Source organism: Pezoporus wallicus, unplaced genomic scaffold (genome assembly GCF_028554395.1).
Source record: "Pezoporus wallicus isolate ANWC-B61680 ecotype Strahan unplaced genomic scaffold, APGP_CSIRO_Pwel_v1 contig_3017, whole genome shotgun sequence".
In the NCBI taxonomy this organism is placed as follows: Eukaryota; Metazoa; Chordata; class Aves; order Psittaciformes; family Psittacidae; genus Pezoporus; species Pezoporus wallicus.
In genome coordinates, this window is record NW_026638957.1 from 3425148 (window position 1) to 3447652 (window position 22505).

At 38.1% G+C, this 22505-nt stretch overlaps 1 protein-coding gene across 1 annotated transcript in view; it reads left to right on the plus strand.

Annotated features, from left to right (window-relative positions):
* LOC130601367 (ras and Rab interactor 3-like) overlaps window positions 1-22505 on the plus strand; it is a 159218-nt gene that overhangs the window by 64186 nt on the left and 72527 nt on the right. Inside the window, exons 11-17 of the mRNA XM_057413387.1 lie at window positions 1536-1705; window positions 3852-3996; window positions 14185-14351; window positions 16359-16473; window positions 18424-18536; window positions 19143-19208; window positions 20967-21115. Of these exons, the coding sequence (XP_057269370.1) occupies window positions 1536-1705; window positions 3852-3996; window positions 14185-14351; window positions 16359-16473; window positions 18424-18536; window positions 19143-19208; window positions 20967-21115 (925 nt within the window). The remainder of the gene's footprint in view (window positions 1-1535; window positions 1706-3851; window positions 3997-14184; window positions 14352-16358; window positions 16474-18423; window positions 18537-19142; window positions 19209-20966; window positions 21116-22505) is intronic.

Genomic DNA, 22505 nt, shown 5'->3' on the forward strand with positions numbered 1-22505 from the left:
GCTGAGGTGTGGTTGTTTATTTTTTTATCTTGGTATTTCATCAAAGCGCAGTATATTTGGTCACTGTCTCCTTAGTGCTGTAAGAAATAATTCCAGAGTAACTGCCGTGCTTTGATGTTTTTTCATGATACTGTAAGATAAAGAAGCATTTTGAGACTTTGCTGGAGAAACTCATTTGAGAGCAGTTAATCTGATTAAACTGTTGAAAAGATACCTGGCCTTTTTTGCCTTACCAGGATTGCTGTCAGACTAAAGCAAATGTTAAGCTACTGTGGTTGAGGACCTCTTCTATGAGGACTGGTTCCTAGGAAGATTGTCTGGCTATATATTCCTTCACAGATATTCTGCTACGCTCTTAAGAGTCATTGGAATGGATGTGCTCCTTATTTGCATCATCAGCTATAGTACTCAGCAAGGTTAATTTGTTTTAGATACTGGGGTGGAGGGAGGATAGCTGCTCCTTTATGTTTACCAAAGGCAAAATTACTACTAGTTCTATTCTCCTGTAAGACAAAACCACAGAGTGGATTTTTTGAGTAGGACATATTTCTTTATGAAACCAAAGATCTCTTTATGACACTTCAGGTGACTCCAGTGTACTCATTGAAAATTCATTGTAGTGAAACAAAGGAAGACACTCCAGTGCCAAAGGGTAAAATCTATAGCTGTCTACTGGTGATTTATAGGTTTGATTTTTCTTGTTGAATGATAATGAAAGGATATACTTTTTCAACTCCAAATGTTAGAAAATGCTGGAGACAGCAGAGCCTTTATTGCATGATATGATTTACTTGCATGCATGGATCCAGTCTTCTTCCAGAAAAACAAAAATAATTCAACACTGTAAGAATGCAAAAAACTAACAATATAGATTTCTGTGTGTTTGGAATAGGTCCATTTTAATTCCTTTGAGTTGAATGTTTTCTTAGATTTCCTTTGCTTCCTGACTGGAACCATGCGCTAATAATTATCTTGCACTTCTACCTCCTAAATTCTCTTCTTCTTCTTAATGTAAGTAACTTAACACAAAAGGGGAGTGGGGGGGTGAAGCTTAGCAAACAGAAAACAAGCATCAAAGAACTTTGGTTGTTTTTTTTCCATGTAGTAATTAATATTTATTAAAGTCATATGCATATTTCCTACACTGCTTTCTAACACCACATGGGTATGCCTCCTGTCTGCTGAGCCTTGCTCTTCTTGCTGTGTGTAGTCTGTCGCATTTGTGAGAATGTTGGCTTGTTTTTAAACTCTGAAAGTCCTTACCTGTACTTGTGTTGATTCGCAATATAAGTTTGTTTCTCTGTGTTCTTAACACAGTAGAACAAAACTTGTAACCTTTGTACAAGTTCCTTTATATTAACAAAGGCTTACTTAATACATTTGTTCTTGACAATTGGGTTTTTTTCATTGTTTCAAATCTGGTCATGTTAGAGATACTGAATATTACTCCCTTTGAGTCTAAACAGAATGACTTTGGGTGATGGGAAGCATGGTAAGATCAATTCACAACTAACTTTGTCCATTGTGACCATTAGTGAAGGGGATACAGCAATATGGCAAAAACAGTGTTGTGATGGTGGATGAGATCATCTGTTCCAGTCCCCCCAAATATCGGTTCCCTGAAGCTGGATTACGGATTATGATTACGAATAAATTTGGACCACGCACCAGAATGCGGATGGCAAGCCGTCTTATCATTAATGAGGTAGGTTCTTTAAGAAAAGAATTAGTTGCTATGAGCAAAGGAGTTGCTAAACAGCCGTGTTTATAGTTATTTTGATTCTCCCATGTTCCTAGGGATGGGCTAGAGTTATGTCTTTCTCTAACAACTGTGTCACAGCAGATTTGAAGAGGATTCCTAATTGGCAACGCTGCCTGTCTTAATGGGAAGGCAGTCACCAAGAAGGGACTTTCTTATTTCCCATCCAGAAGATGTTTATTTCAGCATTTGTGTGTCTGTATGTGAACACATTTGTGGTTTATCTGCAGCAAAAGAACTGGGTTTGATCATTACAAAAGCTGTCAGGCTAAGACAGGAATAATGGACAAGCAAAAATTTCTTAAGAACTGCTCTTTTATTAGCAGCACCTCAGGATCACGTCAGGTATTTGCCTACCTTCTTGGTCTTATCTGTAGTCTTCAGCTCAAAATTAAAATGAACCAAAATATTTTTATGAGGGGAATTTGCGCTAGACAGTTTCAGTTATCTCGAACTCTAACTTTGGTGTACTGTCACCACCTTTACTGTTATTGTTTGTTTCATATCCTGCAGTTTAAGTGATGGGACTGGCCCTGTGACACTGTCCTGAGCATGTATGAAATACTGGGGTGAAATTTTTTGACCTTCCAACCTTAACTTCTATGAAAGCAGGAATTTATCCTTTGCTCCCTACAATGTCAAATACGAGAGGTTTTTACTGTCACATATAAAATAATTTCAGCAGTTTAGGAAATACAAGCTTTAGGAAGTTTCTGGAATTTGGATGTCTTAACACAGTTTATGTGTCTTTCCAGCATTGCGAATAGCCCAGTGAAAGAAAGCAGCGCTAATTTATTTATAACAAAAGTCCAGTTTAACAGCAAACCAGTGAAATGTTTATTAGGAAGTCAGCTTGGTGGCGTACAGTCAAGAGCAAAAGATCAGAAAGGGCATATAGCAGCATTTGGCTCTGTAAAAGCGCTGCTTTGAAGGCAATTCACTGGTCAGCAAAAAATTCTTTTTTAACGGATATGTGCACTGATACTTCCTAGTTCAACATCTTTAAACCAGACCATTTGGATGTATGTTCTTATCTCACTGCCAAAGTGTTGCAAAGTATTCAGATATGAGTTTTCTCTATTTTTAAATAAACTACAGTGTGTTAATACTAGATTCAGATTTTTTTATATGTTGTGCACTAACTTTATTTTTCAAGGCATTTCAGAACACTTTTAGGAAGCTACAACAATTTCTCATGAAAAAGAGAATGCTTTTCAACCCTGCATTATTTCATCTGACAAACTAAAAATACATTTTTTAAATAAAAGTAGGAAATTACTCTCCCATTTCACGTTCTCCAGTGTATTATTGGGAAAATATACAGGCACTTAAACCTGTCCCTGTAATTGTTGTACTGTTTATTGAAACTGTAGCAGTCTTCCACAAATCTCCGGGGATAGTTAAGAGCTTCATGAAAGTGTATGCTCAGACAAGGGCAACAGGGTTGCTTTTGGAATTGTTAGTAAGACCTATATATTAACCTAAACGAATGGGGATGAGAAGGAGGGAGGACAGTTGGATCTGAGCAGGAGAGATCCTGGGTAATGAGTCATTCCTAAACCAACTCTAATAGTGCGGGAATGTCTTGAGTGTTACCACTAGTAGCTTGAGATTACTCAGGAGATGACAGTCCTGGTTGGACACTCCCTGATTGCCTAAGCACCCTTTTCCAACCAGATTTGCCTATCCCACATGCCCTTGGTCATCATGCTTGTAGTAAGCGTGGTTAAAGCCCTTCCCAAATCTTCGCTCGTGAAGCCAAGCCAAGCCATAGTGCTGTTTGCTAATTTGAGTGAGAACTGTTGAGTGAGAAGCATTTCAGAATAACCATGCTCATTAAAACATGGTGTTGGAAGGATGGATATCACAACTTTCTCCATCACGGCCTAAAAAACTTCTGCCAGTAATTTTGAGGTGGGTGGTCAACACTGGCCTGATGAAGACAGGTAGGCCACAGACAGATTTGTTTGTTGCTGCTTGGAAGGAGAAGCATCACAGCTCACGTGACTGGAGCTGGACAGACAGCAAAACCCAGATTTAACAAAGTCACTATTTTCCAAACTATGGCAGTTTTGTGTTTGACACTGTGCAGCGTCAGCGGTTAATCCAGTCTGCCAATGGCTCAAGCAAACCACTTCAGAATAGGAGACATGAGAATATTGAAAATGGGAACATCCCTGTGGTGAACCAAGAGGAGGAAAATGAACAGGACAATCTATCTCCCTTTTCATTGCCAGGTAAGGCTTACTTTACAGCTGTTTATAGTAAGGAAGCAGAAGATAATTAAAATGCCAAACACTGGGTTGTAAGAAAAGATGACGTATACGGGCGGAGAGGAGGAGGGGGATTGATTTAACTCTCCGAACGCTGGATTTGATGGCAGTAAAACTGAACTGGAGGCTACATGGCTAAAAGCCATTATTAGGAAAGTGTTTTCCAGCTATTGTGCACAGTAACAGTAGAAGTGGTGGCTTGCCAGAGGCAAAGGGAGAGCAGGTGAGGCAGATTTATATTAAAAAACATGTTGGACCAACCCATTGAGCACTGCACTGTTAGTAATTTTGAAGTCAACAGTTAATAATGACCTTCTGGAGATTGCTAGGCCGGAGGCTAGGTGTACAAATATATAATAATTTGATTTAGTGACTGTAGGGGAGGCTTCTTGGATGAAAAAGAAGAAAGGTTTAGGGAGAGAAAGAGTGTTTAATATCTTTGACAGTGTTCAGAATTCTTAGACTAGCAAGGTAGGTAATAATATTCACCTTCTGAAATTTTTTGGGAAACTCTGTGGTGTGAAGGGCTATATATAACCAACCTTAACACATTGCAGGTTGACTCTCCTCCAAATGCTTTGGAGATTAGACAGCAGAGATTAGATCCCCCCTACAGACATGTAGTTAGTGGTTGTCTGTCACACAGTTACTACTAACAGAGATGTTGTTTGGCATAAATGAATATCGCATACAGTGAAAAAGAAGGAATAGTTTTCCATGTTGTATATAGTTCAAATTTCTTTGAAATCTCATTACTTCAGTTGCTGTCCTTTTAGAAGAGATGTTGGTGACTGAACAAACATAAAAGCATACTATTCAAAGACTAGATAAAGTCATGCTTTCATGTGTTACTGTGCTTTTACAGGAGCTTCTTGCAGTCAGCAGTTATGGACTTTCATGGGGGGTGAAGAACGGAAATGAACTGATTCACTGAAGATAGACCCATTACATTAGATGGGCTCCTGATAATATATGTAATAATGAAAAAAATGTTTTTATTTTATGGTGACATAGATGAATGCAAGACAGCAGTATGCCTGTGCACATGAACATGTTGATGATAATAACAGTAACAGTAACAAACATCTTCTAAAAGCCAAAAACTTCTGCTCAAGCCATCTTAAAAATGCTGTGCACATGTTGGCAAAGATTTTTTTTTTTTAACTGAGTTGTTTTTAACAAGTTTTTGGATTCAAGTTTTAATTAGGGCAGTGCAATCATATATTTTTTTCTTACATTCCAGGACAGTACAGAAATCTTAACATGTGTCAAACATTATCTGGAGACCATACTTGGATTTTTTCAAGACTCAGACAACTTCTTGGTGAATGAGAAATAGATTTCAGAGTAGAGCTTCCGAAGTGTGTGATATTCACAATGGGCAAAATGCTTTGGACAAATGAAGGAGTTATTAGTTAGTCCATTGGCCTTTTTTAAATGTGTTTTTTTCTGCATTTTTGAGAAAGTCCTGAAGGATAATTGAGGTGTAACTGTCCAAATTGGAACCAGTGATGATACAGTTCATACTGGAATGGAACAAAAGTTCAACATGAACTCAACAAGTTGCGTAAAAGTGGTAATGTGGTTGTTTAAAATCCTCATAATTATATTCAGGTTTTGTTACCTCTGTTGTCTGGAGATGATTATCTACTGGTTGGATTCTCGTTGCTCAACTCATGTATTCTGAGGGAGAATTCTTTTATTTTTTGCTTTCGGAAGTACCACTTCAATAACTTTGGAGAAAATGCAAAGAACCAGCATCATGTCTTGTTGTTTAAGTACTGTGGCACAATCAGTAGCCTAAAAAAACCCTGACATTTAAAACTGGCTTTAGGGGAAAAGTGTTGCAGACATTTTCCCAGAATCCCCTCTGTTTTCTTTTGGTATATTTTCAGGCCAGGAATAAGGCACATACATTTTCTAAAGATCAGAAGTTCGTTTATTCTTTCAGTACTATACAGAGTTCTACAGAGAATAGGCTTTCACTTTCCGATATGACTTTCCAAGTCAACTGCTTGCAGTGGGTGAGGTAGAAAACTCACTACAGTATTTTAAGAGCTGCAACAGAAATGGCTATGAATTGGTCCAGACCTTTTTTTTGTGCTGTCCTGTAGTAACCTTTATTTTTATTTTTTTTTTTTAGCCTACTTTGGGGTTCGACTTGCCTCCAAATTGCATATTCTAGACCCTTTTGCAGGAATGAATTTTTTCTGAAACAGAAATAAATGTAAGTGAAGTTTTAAGCACTGCATCATCTCTGAATGATTCCCAGCAATCATTTGCCATCTGTATGTTTTGCTTATTGTTTTCTTTTATCATCTATCAGCAGCAGTGCTCAGCAGTAAATGTAGGGCTTTAGCACACAGAAATAGAAGATAAAATTGTTGCATGAAAACAGTCTTAAACTACACCATCCAACCTAGATCCCATATGTCAGCCATCCAGAGAGATTCACCTCCAGGGTGTGGTTCTGGCCCGTCTTGAAACGAGAGACAACACATGGTTTTTATGGAAACTGCATACAGAATCATACAAACCAGCCTTTGCCTTTGGTTTCTGTGTGGTAAGAAACATACCCTTTAAAAGAGGAATTTCTTTCTTGACCTAACCTTTAGGCTATGATTATTATCTTCCAAGAGAAAGGCTTATTTGATGCTTTACAATTCAATTACTCTACAGTTTTTTTGGAAACAGAGCTTAAACTTAAAAAAAAAACAGAGATCAGAATAAAACAGCATGAAAGTGAGCAGGCATATGCTGGCAAACACCATGATGTGTAAAAGCCCTTCCATAGCTCAGTAGTCTTTTAGAGCCCAAACTCAGGAAAGCACTTCTGTGCAGCTCTTCTTACTGGATGCTTAAATTCCATTTACTGTCACGTGTTCAAGAGCCTTTAAAATAGTCATTGTTCTCAACTCCTGCGGGTTTCATGGAAATGAAGAACTCCCTCTCTTACAGTATCAGGCCATAGATGCTTTATATAAGTCATGATGGTGGTAGCTAAAATACAAATAAGAATTCCCAGAGCTAAAATGAGATGGCAATAAAGGAGATTAGCAGTAATGCCCATTTTTTAATGGATAAAAAATACAAAGACAACATGTAGGATGGAAACAAAAAGGAATTGACAGTATTTACTAAAAACATAAAAATGTTTGTGCTTGGTCAAATCAAATGTCTTGCCCAATATTCTGACTCCAGCTATGACTGATGAAGAAGCCAGGGGAAAATGAGACAGGACAAGCTAGTCTTCAGCTATTTTCAGCTCAAGAAATTTGCTGGACTGGACATAATGTCAGTATTTAAAAATCCTTAAAATAGTTCTTCTTCCTTAACCTAATTCTTGTTGAATATTTGGAAAATCTAACACCCACAGCATCCTTTGGGAATTTGTTTCATGTTTGTGTGAAGAGCTGTCTCCTTTTACTTGCTTTGAACCTGGCTCCTACTACCTTCATTTGATGTCTTTTATTGGAAAACACAGTGAACAAAGCAAACCCCATGCACCTCATTTGACCACTCAGGATGCTATAGCTTCTTGTTATATCCCCTATGCAGTTGTTTGTCTTCAAGGCTGAGCTAGAGACAGAAGAATGTTCCATGTTGAATCCTCTACAGTTTCTGTCTCTGCAAACACTAATGCAGAGAGTTCTAGTTTCTCTGCAATGGCCCTGTTTTCTGCCAGAGCTCCTTTATATTCTGATCACTAGTGGACCCAGCAGACTTCCTGCCTCTAATGTATTTGACGTAAGATTTATTGTGAGGTTTTGTTCCTCATAGTTGTTCTTCAGACTCTTTTTGGCCTGCTTTATGGTACTTTTGCCAAAGTTTCAGAACCATGCCAAAATCCAACCAAGTCAAATAATATATGGGGAGTACCTCTGCTCAGTTACATTTTATTTTTGTTGAATATTGTTGTGTCCTAAACCTATAATAACTCTGAGAGAAAAGGTTTATCTGCATAGTGGAGCAAATTATTTTTTCTGGACCAGTTCCTGCTGTACCAAAAATGTGTCTTTAAAAGAAAATTATTGGCATGAATCCAAATATGCAAAGTGTGGTAAAGGTTCAGGCTGAAAATAGACGTCTAAGTTGTTTTGGATGGATCTCAGGGTCTAGAATTTGGATCTTGCATTCTGGAAAATTGAACTTCCAAGAAAAGTGTCAGTAGGTTGGAAAATAGTCTGGTTTGGATGAGAATGAGAAGCAAAATATCGGTGTTTTCCACAGAAAACAAGAATTGTTTTCAAAGCTCTGTTGCAGGAGAATTGCAATAAAAATGTTTTAATGTCAGCTGCCAATTGGAAGGCTGACAAAGGTTGGCCCATCTTGGATAACCCTTTACACCCTGTGTAGCCTGTCTCTAGTGTGGTAACACAAGAGAATCTCTTGCCTCCACAGTTCCTAAGGAAAGCTGCAGAGCTTAAGTCAGTAAGTATTTTTCAGGAAGTAGAGGGGCAGCTGCTATGTTAATTTTCCTAACAGCAAATTGATACCATTTTTGCATAATTTTTACATTTTGCAACGAAGGCACTGGAAATGAAAAATAATTCTAATGGAAAATGCACAGTTAACCTTATTTGTTCTACTTATTTTGGTTGTTTCTATGTTGCGTCCCATACTTGGAACAAAAACCTATATTCCTCTGTTGTGTTTTGGATACTGCACATGCTCAGAAATTAGGCTTTCAGATTGGCTAATATACATACGTTAAGTTTTCTAGTCAGTCTCCACTCTGACAAACAGCAGCACTTTCTATCAGAAATTTACTTGCTGTCTGGGTTATTACAGAGCTCCCAGTGTGGAGGCTTTTATGTTACTGTTACACATTTTCAGGTTGAAATTTGAATTAATATTGGTAATCATATGTGGGTGTAAATACATGTTTGTAAATACAGAGCCTCATTAGGACCAAGGGGACAGGTGATTTAAAAAATAATTTTTCACTGGGAGAAAAACAGGAGGCTTGGGTTTTTTGTTTGTTTTTTTTCTGTTTTGTTTTCTTGTTTGTGGTTTTTTTTTTGTGGATTTGTTCTCTTTTGGGTTTAGTGTGGTTTGTTCTGTTTTTAAATGCAAAATGGTGAGAGATTTAAAAATACAAGAAAGGAAATTAAAAATTATAAGGTGGAGCACAAAAAAAATCTGCAGCAGCAGTGATCTTCCTAGGCCAGCCTGGGTATGCCTAATTTTTCTTCAAAGTTTACCATTGTCAAAAGTAAAAAAACCCAAGAAAAATAGAAATCAACAGTGAACTCCAGGAAGTCCTTCTCATTTTGCAGATAGACTTAAATTAGAGAAAAACTTTCCTATTTTTCAAGTTACCTTAGAGATTTGTATGAATTCATAACAGTACAGTAATGAAAACCCTGTGTGCTAATTAGATTCATGCTTTTCAGGATCGTATAGTTTTTAGATCAGTCAGCTACTAATTGTTTCATGTAAGGAGATGCTTTTTTTCATGTGAGAAGATTTAGGCATGTTCTGAAGTAGCTAATGTGTGGAGAGGTTGTCTTTAAGGGAGTGTCAGGAAGGGAAAGGAAAGCTAAATGGAAAAGCTGTCAAATTTAACTACAGTAACTTGGGTCTGACTCCTGACCAGCGTAGTTGCAGTCTGTTTGAACTCACATAAAGTGTTTTCTATGCAGCTTACTGTCCTGGGTTCAGCAGTAGCAGTCATTTTTTTTCTCCTTTTTAGTAGCTGGTGCAGTGCTGTGTTTTTGACTTTCAGCCTGGGAACAGCGCTGATAACACCGGTGTTTTTAGTTACCGCTCAAATATTTTAATCTGACCAAGGACTTTGTGAGCCTCATGCTCTGCCAGGGAGGAGGAGAAGCCAGGAGGAAGCAGAGACAGGACACCTGACCCAAACTAGCCAAAGAGGTATTCCATACCACAGCATGTCATGCCCAGGATGTAACTGAGAGTTACCTGGAAGGGCTATATCACTGCTTGGTTGGGCTGGGTATTGACAGGTGGTATTGTATTCTCTTCCCTTGTTATTTCCTTTATTATTATTGGTGGTAGCAGTAGTGGGTTTTGTTATACCTTAGTTACTGGACTGTTCTTATCTCAACCCGTGGGATTTACATGCTTCCGATTCTCCTCCCTGTTCCTCCGGGAGCGGGGCAGAGAGAAAGTGGGGGAGTGAGTGAGTGGGCTGCGTGGGTTATTGATTGCACTTAAACCACGACACTTACTGACTAGGACATGTAGGCTGTATATGCAGTCCATGCATTTGGAAGGTCTGTTTTAGACTAGCACTAGCTTGGCCCCATGGCCTAAATGATCATTATTTGGAGCACTTCTAAGTTTGTGCTTCTGGTTCAGCTTTATACCAAGGGAATCTTATTGGTGTGATACAAGCAAGGCTGCTCCGTTTTGCATACTGAAATACAGTAAATTGCAAATGAAAATACAGTTAATGGGGACAGTCAGTTTTACTTCAAGGGTATGCTCCTGATCTGAACGAGAACATAAATTTAGTTTCTTAGTTTCATACTTTCATACTGAGCTCCTCTCAACTCTGTGTGAATGTTGCAGAAAGGACAGTGATTGTTTTTCCTGTCAAAGTTACTTTCTTTGGTGCCTTAAAGAAATACTTGTTTCCTTTCCATGGCCTGGTGTCTGTTGTTGACTTTGTTCACCAGGACACTATTTGTATGTGAAAGTAATTATTGTGAGCATAACATCTGGAAAGATGACAAGCCCAGAAATGTATTGGAGATTAGCAAAGGGTTCCTTGTTGTAGGGCTGCTGCTTCATTTCTGCATACAGAAATACTGTAATTGGGCTTTCCTGTAATGAAACCTCTTTGAAATGCTTGGCATGCTTGGCTAACAAATACCTGGCAAAACAGAAAAATAGATTGCTAAAGTGGAACAATTTCATGCAAGACCCCTTATCTTTCTGTTTTATAGCAGGGTGAACAGAATATAGACCCACATTGCTTTCTGTAATAAAGCAGTGTTCTTTCATTATTGTTATGGGGGGTACAACAAATAAAATATACCTTTCCTCAGCTATGTGGGTTTGCTGCAGGAGCTTTCAGACCCAGGGCTCACAGGAGTGGCTGACACTGCTATTAAAACAACTAAGCTAAAGTCTTGTAATGGGACTGTTTGTTTTTGCAGAACAGCTATTTATTGGATAATAGCCTTAATGAGGATGATAATTTTCTTCCTTGCAGATGTACTAGGGAGCTGAGCAACAATCATAAAATAATTTGTCATGAACTAAAAGCATATTCCAATTTAATGAATTTGTCACTAAATCATTTTAATGGTTATTTTAGAGTGGGTGGTCAAAACCAAAACGACAGCAACACAAGTAGTTTCAAAAGACCAAAAAAAGGAAAAATAATAAAACTCTCAAGGTTTCTATTGTTTGTACATTCATCTAAGGCAGGTGAAATGAATGAAGTCATCTGTTTCCTCCCTTTGTTGAGGCTGCTGCTAAACTTACTAAATTGTTACAGAACTAGCAAGGTACAGCAGAAGGGTAGGCTTCTTCAGCACTGAATGCTGCACAAGTGGGAGCTGAAGAAAATGGCCTGAGGCAGAGCTAAGGCCAGATGTACTTAAGACTTTATTAAAAGTTAGTTTGTAAAAGCTAGCAAACCCTGACACAAAATAGAAGCCAATGTAAAGTGTGCCAAGCAGGCTGTTTTGGCCATGGTGGTTCATTGGCTAATTTCATGGTGGTTTCATTGGTCAGGCAGCTTCTCTCTTAATCCAGCAAACCCCAGAATTACAGTTGTTACCTGAAGTCTCAAGCCTGGCTGCCATGTAGCAAATGAAAATGTCACTCCACAAATCTAGCTGTAAAAACTGATTCTAATTCATGACGTAGTGTGTCTGTTAGTATCACCACTAATAGAGCCAGGAATTATAATCTGACAGCATCCATTCAAACTGAGCAGAGATAAGGGAAAGGCAAGCCCTCCTCCACTAATACTTTGATTTTCCTGGAAATGAGCAAGCAATGCTAGTGGTGAGGCACTGCGAATTCTCACAGTTAAACGTTTGTTTAAGTAATTCAGGGCACTAGACAGGATGCTTGACAAGAGACATATTCCCCAGCATGTTTATTCATGTTATGGAAAAGAGAAATGGAATCGAATCTCCCATCTGTAGCAGCACTGAAGTCAGATTACACCCTCATCAGATCAGAATCAGATCCATAATTTCTTCCTGTCAAACAGTCGCACATCCTCCCTGTATTTGGAATTGCACACTGAGGAAATTACTAGCCTAGGTCATGCTGACTTGTTTGACTATGAATCAAGTTTAACAACTTGGGTAGACAAAGAGTACAAATAAACTAGCTAGGAGTCTCTTAATGATCCAAACTGTAACAAATTAAACAGGAGGGTGTATAAGTTACCATAGGATATTTATAGCCTTGTTAACAGAACTAAAGTGAGATGTGAGCTAAGAAATGTCATTTTCTGGACAGAAAGTATGAAAGATAACTGTTTTAAGAGTATGTATAGCAGTATATGTAACCAGAGGGATAAAAGGACTTCCCTGTAAAATCTGTAAGAGATCCCCAGTGACATGTCAAATCCTAGAATTAGAATTGACCCAAAGAGACTTCAGCAGTTTTCTGTGTTAGAAGTTCCACAGCCACAATGTAAATGGGAATAAAGAGCCAAATTTAGGCTAAGATTTCCTGGTGAGTTGATGGCATCTTATAATTCATAAGGAAATCTCAAGTTACGAAGCTGATACATAGCTTAAGCAAGACAATTTAGTACTAGCGTACCGAAGTGAATGATAAAGACTTGCATTTAGACTCACCAACTTATATTAGACTAGTAAGGAGCTTCATAAATCACAAAAATATTACTAATTTTTAAATGTTTAATATTTTATTTCATTGCATCTGGTGCACACTGGTCCAGAGGACAGATTTCAGTCAAATTCACTGACAAAACCTTTTGTTAACCAAATCCTAAATCCCAGTATCTCTGCTGAAAGAAAATTCCTGTTGAAACTGGTAGGAGCTGTCACTGATTATTACCTGCCCTTTAGCTAAATAACTTCACTGGAAGATGTACCTGATAGTTTTCTTCAATGCGATCAACATTTTATTCAAAATGGCATATTTTATTAATCGCATGCACATCATTATCAGTGGAAATCCTTACTAGCATAATTCTTAAACAACATAAAAAAACTCCAAACAAAAACCACCATGCTGTTGGCTGTGATACTCTGGTTTAGCCTGACAAATTTGTTATCCTACTTGCAGGATACCTGATGAAGCATATAAATGTAAGTGCACTGTTTATTTATGGCCCAATTATAAAATAGTTCTCTTTTATGTATTGAGATTTATCTGCACATTTACAATACATTACTTTTTTTTTTTTTAAAGTGAGGAGTGTACTTGTCTTCAGTAATGACAGTTCTCTGATATTTCTCACCGGTTGATTTATGAAGGAAGTCATATCTTTCATTTCCTTTCATAGAGGATAAGAGACCATCTCAAAGTGGGGCTATATGCAATTGGAGAGACTTAGCAAGTATAGATCTCCTAAGTACCAGTTTAAAGTTCTGCACAAGTGATCACAGTGAGGCATGTAAAACAAGTTTGTTGTATTCATAGGCTGGGTCTATACTTCTGTTTTCTGTGAAAGTGTTTTCTGTTGCTGCACAAAAGATACAGGTTATTTTCATGATAAGATTTCTATCTTCCTTTTTAAAAGGTGAGGGAGGTGGGGGGTTTTGTTGCCTTTGTGGGGGGAGGGAGTTAAGTTTTGGTTTATTGTTGTTGTGAGGGTTTTGTTGGGTTATTGTTGTTGTTGAACTAATATTAATATGGGTATTTAAAAGAGCAACAAACCTGACTGTTACTTTTGGGTTTCAAATCATCCAGTGCTTTTAAATATTTTTTTAATGCTTTTAAATCATTGTAATTCTTTCATGGATTTACATAGACCTTGGCGGGCTTAACAGTAAGATTCTGAATGTGCATGCAGAGCTTGTCTAAGAGTGACAAGACCAAGTACAGATGAAAGATATACTGGAAAATGAGCTGACATGTACAGTTGTAAACATCCTTCCGGGATCATCTGCTGTGTTCAGAGATATGTAACTGGGTGTGGGATAATGATGGGAAAGCTAAACTGGTTCTTTCTTTGTCCTGCAGATGGAAAGATGAACAAAGTTAAATGGATTGTGACATGGCCGTTGATATTCGTGCTCTTTTGCACCATTCCAAACTGCAGCAAACCACGCTGGGAGAGGTGTTTTATGGTGACATTCATCTTATCTACTCTGTGGATCGCCGTGTTCTCATACTTCATGGTGTGGATGGTAAGTGCATACAGCAGGACTTCCCATACTGAGTGAAATGTGCATCTTGAAATAGGTTATAGATTTTTTGTGTATTTATTTTGAAAGAAAGGCATGTAATTGTAATGCAGTGTCTTCAGCTCATACTGTACTTATTATAATTCTAGTTTTCTGCTGCTCTTTTCCGCACAAGTAATTGGCCCATTACAGCACAGAAAGGTGCCAGTATGATTTTCAAGAGAATGTGGATATCCACATCCTACTAGTAAAAGGGAGTTTAAATGAAAATGTTTAAATCTCAGTAGCTTGAGACGTCTTTAGAAATTTGGTGGTGTATCAGGGTAGATCTGTAAATTGTTGTCAGTTCAGGAGCACACTTACTTGAAGATATGAGTAAGTTTGGTTTTGGAGTTTTTGTTTACCTTACCCTCTTTCAGTTTCTCAGGTTTCCATTTTCATTCAGAGAAGAGGCATGAATAGGAAAGCTCCTCAAATAGTTTTTGTGTTGAAAAGAAAATAGATACTTTTGAAGTATAGGAAGTTACCATTTTCTATGCTAAAAGATCGAAAACCAAAAAGTTCTATATACCTGTAATGAGAAGATTGGTCAGATGTGCTGCTGAAGAATTTATATGCCCATTTTCCTTTTAAATGAAAATATAGTAAAGAAACCTTCCTCTGGTTTCATATCAGAAAATGCGGTCTCCTATACATACACCCATGGTCATATATATATATATATATATATATATATATATATATACACACACACACACACGCACGCATACTCTTCTAGTCGTGAATATGGAAGAGTTTTTGTTCCTGAGCTTCTTACCTGCACAATCATTTTGGATAGAGAACATCTCTACCTTCATCAGGCATTTGCAGACTGCTTTATATTTATGTTTCCTCTCATGGAAGACTGTGTTTTCAGTATGCTTTTTGCAACTTTCCATGTAAGTTTTGCATTGTAAATTAATCCTCTTTTCTCTTAACATAGACTGTTAGAGAAAGTTGTATGCCAGCCCTCATTCTGCCTGGCGTAATTGTGCCAAAGCCACACATTTTTTTCATACCATATATCATTTGCAGGGCCATGCTCTTTACCTTGGCTCCAGTTTAGAGGTCCCCTTCACAGATGAGAGAGATGCTCAGCCGCAGCACAGCTTATTTTAAGTAGCAACCAGGCCTCAATACCCATTGCCACTTGCAGCAGGGGAATCATGCTGACTCCTGTTTTTGAGTTACAACTTGCTCCTGAGAACAAGATTTGTGAGAACATTCCTAAAATACTCCTTTTCTTTGGTGAAGGGTTCAGTTTTCCTCATGTAAGAGAATGGCAAACTAACAGAGCCTTAAAGAGTTCCACTCTTAGCAGTCTCAGCAGGGAAGCAGCTGACTGTCCCTTATTCAGTCTTCTCATTCTCACAAGGCTCTTTCCTTTTCAGCTGCCTGTTCTGCCTTTTTTCTTAATGTTTTTTCAGCCTTCTTGAGATGTTCCAGCTAAATACAATTCCCTGTCCTTTCCAAGAACTCTGCTACATGCTTCAGCTATTCCTTAAGCTCTTTTAAAGCTGCATCTGGACTCTCAGGGAACAATATAACCAGACTTGCTCGCTTTGGGATTGTATCGGAAGTCATGCAAGAAACTGGTTCCTTCTTTGTGCTTTGGGATAAAATAAGTTCTTTATATCCTTGCCCCTGTATCACAAAATAAATTGGTTGAAGTCCTTTTGAGAAAATAGAACCTCCTTAAAAGATCAGTATGTCCCATTATAAGTACACAAAATGGAGCTTTTTTGTTTGCTCATAAAATGTTGAATAATATGACCCAACATACTTATCCTTTTCAGTGTACTTTTCCTGGTTATCCCATAATTATTTAATTTGCAGAAGTGGATAAGTATCCTGAGTCTAATCCTGTTAAGGTCCACACCAGAAGTCAAAGTTAAAAAGTGTGCCACAGCTGTATTGGAATGAGGATACTGTCCAAATACAATAGGTTAATCTCTTTTCCTTACTGTTCAGGTGACTGTGATTGGATACACCCTTGGGATACCAGATGTGATCATGGGCATTACTTTCCTAGCTGCAGGAACAAGTGTCCCAGACTGTATGGCCAGCTTAATAGTAGCAAGACAAGGTACTGTCTGTTGTAGCCTAACTGTAATCTTACGTGCATGCTCTGTGATTTGCTTCCTCTGTACACACAATTTCTCAATGCTATTTTATTTTTTTTTTTTATTTTTACTGTTTCAGGGCCTTGATAATTAGCAAAGGGTTTTGGCCTTTAACGTGAACTAAAAAAATAATCCCTGTCCTGTTATCTTTTGCTTACTGGGTCTAGGCACACCCTAGCATTCTAGAAGATCATTCAAAACTCAGATATCCCATGCATGGTATATATCAGTCAGGGTAAAAAAATAAAAATAGTAGACAAAACAGGCATATCAGCTATTAAAAACAACATTGAAGAGTACATGCTGACATGCACTTGTCTGTGTAAAACTTTCTAGAAGACTTCTCAAACCCAGAGAAGTGAATTGTTTAAGAGGGTCTGGCAGAAGCGATGTTGCTTCAGACATGCTTCTCATCCATTTGCAGGCCTCTTTGCCATTGGAACATATGAGTAGTTGAAAAGGGTTTTAGCTAAATGTCAGCTTCGTCCTCATCAGCTTTGCAATTGAAATTGTTGAAGGCTTCCTCATGCATCCTTTTGATTAAGGTTATTTGCAGATCCTTTTTTACTTGAGAAAAACATTAAGCCTGACAGTGTGATCTCTTGCACTGCAGCAGAATAAGGAAAGGCCCTAACTGTATTCTTTTCCACTATTTCAGTTTCCATAGTCATTTTTTTGCTTTTTTTTTCCCCCAGGTAATGAGATTTCCAGCACACAGCATTGGGCAGACAAGAAAGGTTCTGAAGTGACAAATTGAGTACCCTTTGTAGTTTGAGATAGGAGTAGTGCTGTTAAATGTTGCCCGATTTGAAAAGAATTCTATGTTTTAAATACTTCATTTTCCAGGTTAAAATCTCACAAAAAAATAGTACAAAGAAGTATTCTTGTGGAACTGCCGTCCTACTAAATTAGTTTTCCATATGTAGTATTAAAGTGAACATATTTTTGCAGGAACAGAAGGAAAAATGTTACAGTTTTAAATGAACAAACTGCTTCTTTAGATTAGTTGTTCTATAGTATTAGGCAAAACTGGTGTAGGGATTCTTTCCTCAGAAAATGAAGGTAAACACTACCTTGGCAAAAAGCAGCCATGTTCTCTTTAAGACAGTATAGGGACTTTGCACTACTTGTGTTCAAGAGAGATGTTTGCTGACAGATTGCAGACAAATATCTCAAAACTAGAGATGAACACACCATAATATGGATCCAAAGTATAACCTTCCTGTCAGCAGCTTCCTGTAGGAGGATTACGGTACTTGCTGTGATAGTGTCTGTCTCCACTCTGTGCCTAAGGGAAATTAACAAGGGCAGAGAAGAATTCTGCCCTCCTCACATCCATTGACGCTGGTTCAGAATGAGATGGCAGCCAGTGATGAACATTGGGAGTAAATTTTGAGTAATGCCTCTGGACTTGACCACTATTCACTAATTTTTTTTTTTCCCCTTTTCTGTAGCTTTTTATTGTTCCTGAAGTGAAATCATTGATGGTTAAGCCCCACAGAAGTGCTTAGTATCTTTGACTACCATCTGATTTTCTTTTCAGGATCACCTTGCATCATTCATATGAGATAAAGGCCACGTATCCACATACTAAATCCAGTACATAATCTCCAGGTTCCCTGTGATTGCAGGCTACCTAGAACAAGGCTTGGTTTTTTAACTGGCTTTAAACTCGGGTTCACTGGGTGTGTGGTATCCAAAACACAAGGAGGTTGTAGTTAGAGTGAGCAGTTTTTGCATTCTTCTTTCAGAAGTTGTACAGAGATTATGGAAATTGTCTCCCTATCCCAGATACTCTGGCCAGTCCAAGGGGGCTTGGATCAATGCAGATAATTCCCCTTTTGTTTCCTCTAGTACACAGAGCAATGGTCCTATACTTTGTTTTTACCAAAGAGTTGTTTTTTTCTCTGCAGGCCTTGGTGACATGGCAGTATCCAACACAGTAGGGAGCAATGTCTTTGACATTCTGGTGGGACTTGGCGTTCCATGGGGTTTGCAGACCATGGCTATTGATTGGGGATCAACTGTATGTATACTTGGCAAATCTTTAATATGTTCCTTTTATGTCTTAAAAAAAAAGTCTTTTTTAAGAAAGCATGCAAATGAAATTTAAAAAAAAACCCTTACAGCCAAACAACCACCTGCTGAGCAGGAGGAACCAGGAGTTAAGGAAGCAATTCTCCTTCAACAAGCTGCAGTTAATTCCCAGTTTGTCAATTGGAGCACATATACTGTATAGCAGAAACATAGTACCATGGATATCTGTTCATGCTCTGTCATTTTTTCACTACACAGCTTCAAGCACTCCTGTCTCCCTGTACCTTAGTATTTTTGTCTGTAAAATGAGAATAACAGCATATATCTCTCTCCTGGTGATCTTTTAACATAAAATCTTTTATAAGTGCTAATTTTTTTTTTCTTTTTAACGGAGGTGGGCTTACTTATACATTGGTTTAGATTCCTTAATCTTCCCATTCTTCATTATGATAAATCTCTTATGGATTTGCATAGTTTAAAATGTGTAAGTCACTATTCAAAACAGAAGGTGGATCATAAATCTATACATTGATTTCTGATCTCCATAGCACAGTTATATGCTGAGCATTTCAAACATCTGTCCTGTTTCCCACAGGTTAAGATAAACAGCAAAGGACTGGTCTATTCAGTTGCACTTTTGCTAGGATCAGTGGCACTTACTGTAAGTATTTGACTGTCTCTAATATTTCAATTGCAAAATACTTCTTAGGTATTTACATGTTATAGAAGGATAAATTGGAAATAGTTATTATCCCTGAAGCATTGATTCTTGTCAAGTATCATTCTTCTAGCAATACCATGAGTGGAAGAAGTACCATTGTCCTCGGTGAAATCTGACATTTAGTGTTGGTCCCACTGATTTCAGTGGCAGTGTTGAAATTGTAGGATCCAATAATACTTCTGTGCTCCTGTGTCCAGCTGCATACCTCAGGCCTGTCTCTGCTTTATACTGGGACAAGACCCAGGTGTGCTTCATCACTCTTTGCCCTTGTCTCTTGATTTCCAAAACCAGACTGGACTAATCATGTGCTGTAGCCAAAACCCTTAATGAAGACTAGGCTGTGAGGACTGTGAACCTTAGGGCTTCACAGAATAGGACTTTAGAATAGGCCTGCTAAATGTCACTCAGCATAAGGCACTTAATTTGTAACACATGACTTGTTAAGGTGAAACAAGTAATAATTCTGTTTCAAAAGTCAATTTTGCTGGTACTTAAGGTCTGATGCTGCTGACTCCCAGGGAATCTTCTGTGGGAAGAATCAAATCCCAAAGGTATAAAAATATCCACTTATACTAATGTCTTTCACTGATTGCCTGTGGAGGTTCTGTAGAGGCTCTGTAGAGATGGGGATCATCACTGGAGATTTCACGCTGTTGCATGACTAGGTCTTACAAAACTCCACGTCATCTGTGCACAACTTAAGTGATAGAATGATGAGGTCTGTTCACTCTGCCACTAACTTCCCAATGCATCTGATACATAAGCTGTGGGGGCCTGTTTCTTTTCACATCCCCAGTTCTGCTATACTGTACAGTGCCTGTGAAACAACAAAGGTGTTCCGTAGACATTTGTATCTGCTGATGCAGCATGCATATTGGTAATCAGCACCTTGGGAAAAAATGGAATGATTATGCAGATGTGTTGCTATGCTAGCTGTTCATGCTTTTCTGTAAAGAGTCTTTTCATAGTGGAAGCCGTATCACCTGAGTTTGAAGCATCTATTATTGCCTCATTTGTTCTGCTGGATGCCCTGATTCACACAGACTCTCCCAGCAAAACTCAGTGGAGAGTTTTGAGCAAAACAAATGATAATTCAGAGGCACTTAACACCCTTGAAAATAGATGCCTTCGTGAGAACTTCATTGCTTTACTACCTGTAACTTGTAACTCCCCTTAGTTCTAGACCTCAGCAAGACATCAAAGAAAGCACCTCTTCCGAAGCTCTTGAGAGAGTGAACGTTAGGTGCTGGTGTACTATTGGGACATAAAGGATCTTCAGGGGAACACTGCGGGGAGAGGCATTCATGTAGCTCGGTGCATTTGTTCATACTGAATCAATGAAAGGGCTGCCTGACTAGAATGTGCCCTGTGTGCTGAAAATGCACCACAGACTGAAACTGAGCACCTAGGGGACTATTTCTCAGTTACACAAAGAACTTGTGAAGGGGCCTTAAAGTGTGTTCATTTAATATTTTGTAAAAGTATTTAGAGCAACTGAGAGTCAGACCAGAGTTCAAGTTCTCAGTTTGGGCTTTTACATTCCTTTTCTTGATCAGAAAAACATATGTTGCCTTTTGTTCTATAAAATACCGAGAATATATTTTTATCCAAATCAAAACAATCTATTTTTTACCTTGTAATGGTTGTTTCCAAAGTCTCCTTTGAGGCTTTATTAACTAATACTTTGTTTGCTTGCAGGTGCTTGGAATCCATGTAAATAAGTGGAAACTTGACAGGAAATTGGGCATCTACGTGTTGTTTCTTTATGCTGTTTTCCTTTGTTTTTCTATATTGATAGAGTTTAATGTCTTCACCTTTGTCAACTTACCTATGTGCCGAGAAGAACTTTAAACTACAACAAGGAGACAGATTGAAGTTCTTCTGATTACATGTGCTGTAAATGACAGGAGGCATTTCACCTTTCTACCTTCTTTCCATCAGTAATTTGAGTGTCGTTCCTGCTTCATCAGCTATCAAGCACTTCTACCTGTGTGGAAGGAAAGCATACCTTTCTTTTAACATGCTAGCTCATGGCAACCAAAGCATTTTCCTTCTCTTTGGATATTGCTGCTCAGTCATAAAGCTGGGTGGATCTTATGCAGAACTCTAAAATGATCCATTCCTGGGACATTCTGTTGTGGTTTTCATTCTCCTTTTGCAGACAATCAACCACCATGGTTCACAGGAGGACAGGAGAAAAAAAACTTTATAGTTTTTTTGGTTTTGACATTTACTTTCCATGGAAGGATAAGAGGCAAATTTAGAACTTTTCTTAGCTCAGTTAAAATATCTCAACTACAGGACTAGAAAGTTCGAGGCACATATCATGGCATGCACTGTTGAGGACATCATTTCCCCCTTCAGGTGCTCTGCTTGTAGAGAATCTGCACTGGCAGCTTTGGATGGCAGTGTTGAGTATTTATGACTCTTTTCAATGAACACGAAAATGTGGCAGAGAAAGAAGAGGAAATGGTTCTATGTTGTATCATTTGTGATGATGCACACTAAAAGAATATCTGCATACTGAAGAAGAAAATTACATGCAGAAATTCATACTTGAAATATATGTTTCACTATTAATGAGGAATGCTGTATATATAAATGTAAATGAACATTTGTGGAATATTACACCACAAGAAGAACTTTGCATTGGCCCTTGTAAGCCCATTGTGTAAATTTAGAAGAAACTAAACAAGTAAAATATAACTGGGTGCTCAGTAACTATCAGTGATTGTTATCAGCTGAGTGTAATATCTAAACATAATACGGACTTTCTGTCAGAAAAAACCCACCCTGATTATGATTTAATTTGATTGGTGGAAGAAGCTTATTTCGTCAGTCAAGAAGCTGGTGTATTCTTCTCCATTTTACACTTATTCCCAGAAGCTTAATGAAGATGAGTGTCTGACACCGTGCAGTGCAGATGAGAAACTCCTACACAAAAGCAAGTCTGTCAAGAGAATATGGTCTTTGTTTTGATTGTATGCAAGTTTTAAAGCATGATATACTTTTTAACCCCCAGTAAAAGCCAGGTTTAGATATCCTTGCCACCAGCATAAATCTGATCTAAAGAATGACTCTGGATATAATTGACAGCAAGATATGTCCCAGAGTATTGAAAATGATGGGTGACATTCCACATTGTAGCAGTCATATGATTGCACTGAGACAGCATATTTTAAATTGCTACTAAACTTTAAAAATATTTTAAAGCTGTATGTGAATTATCACATAAAG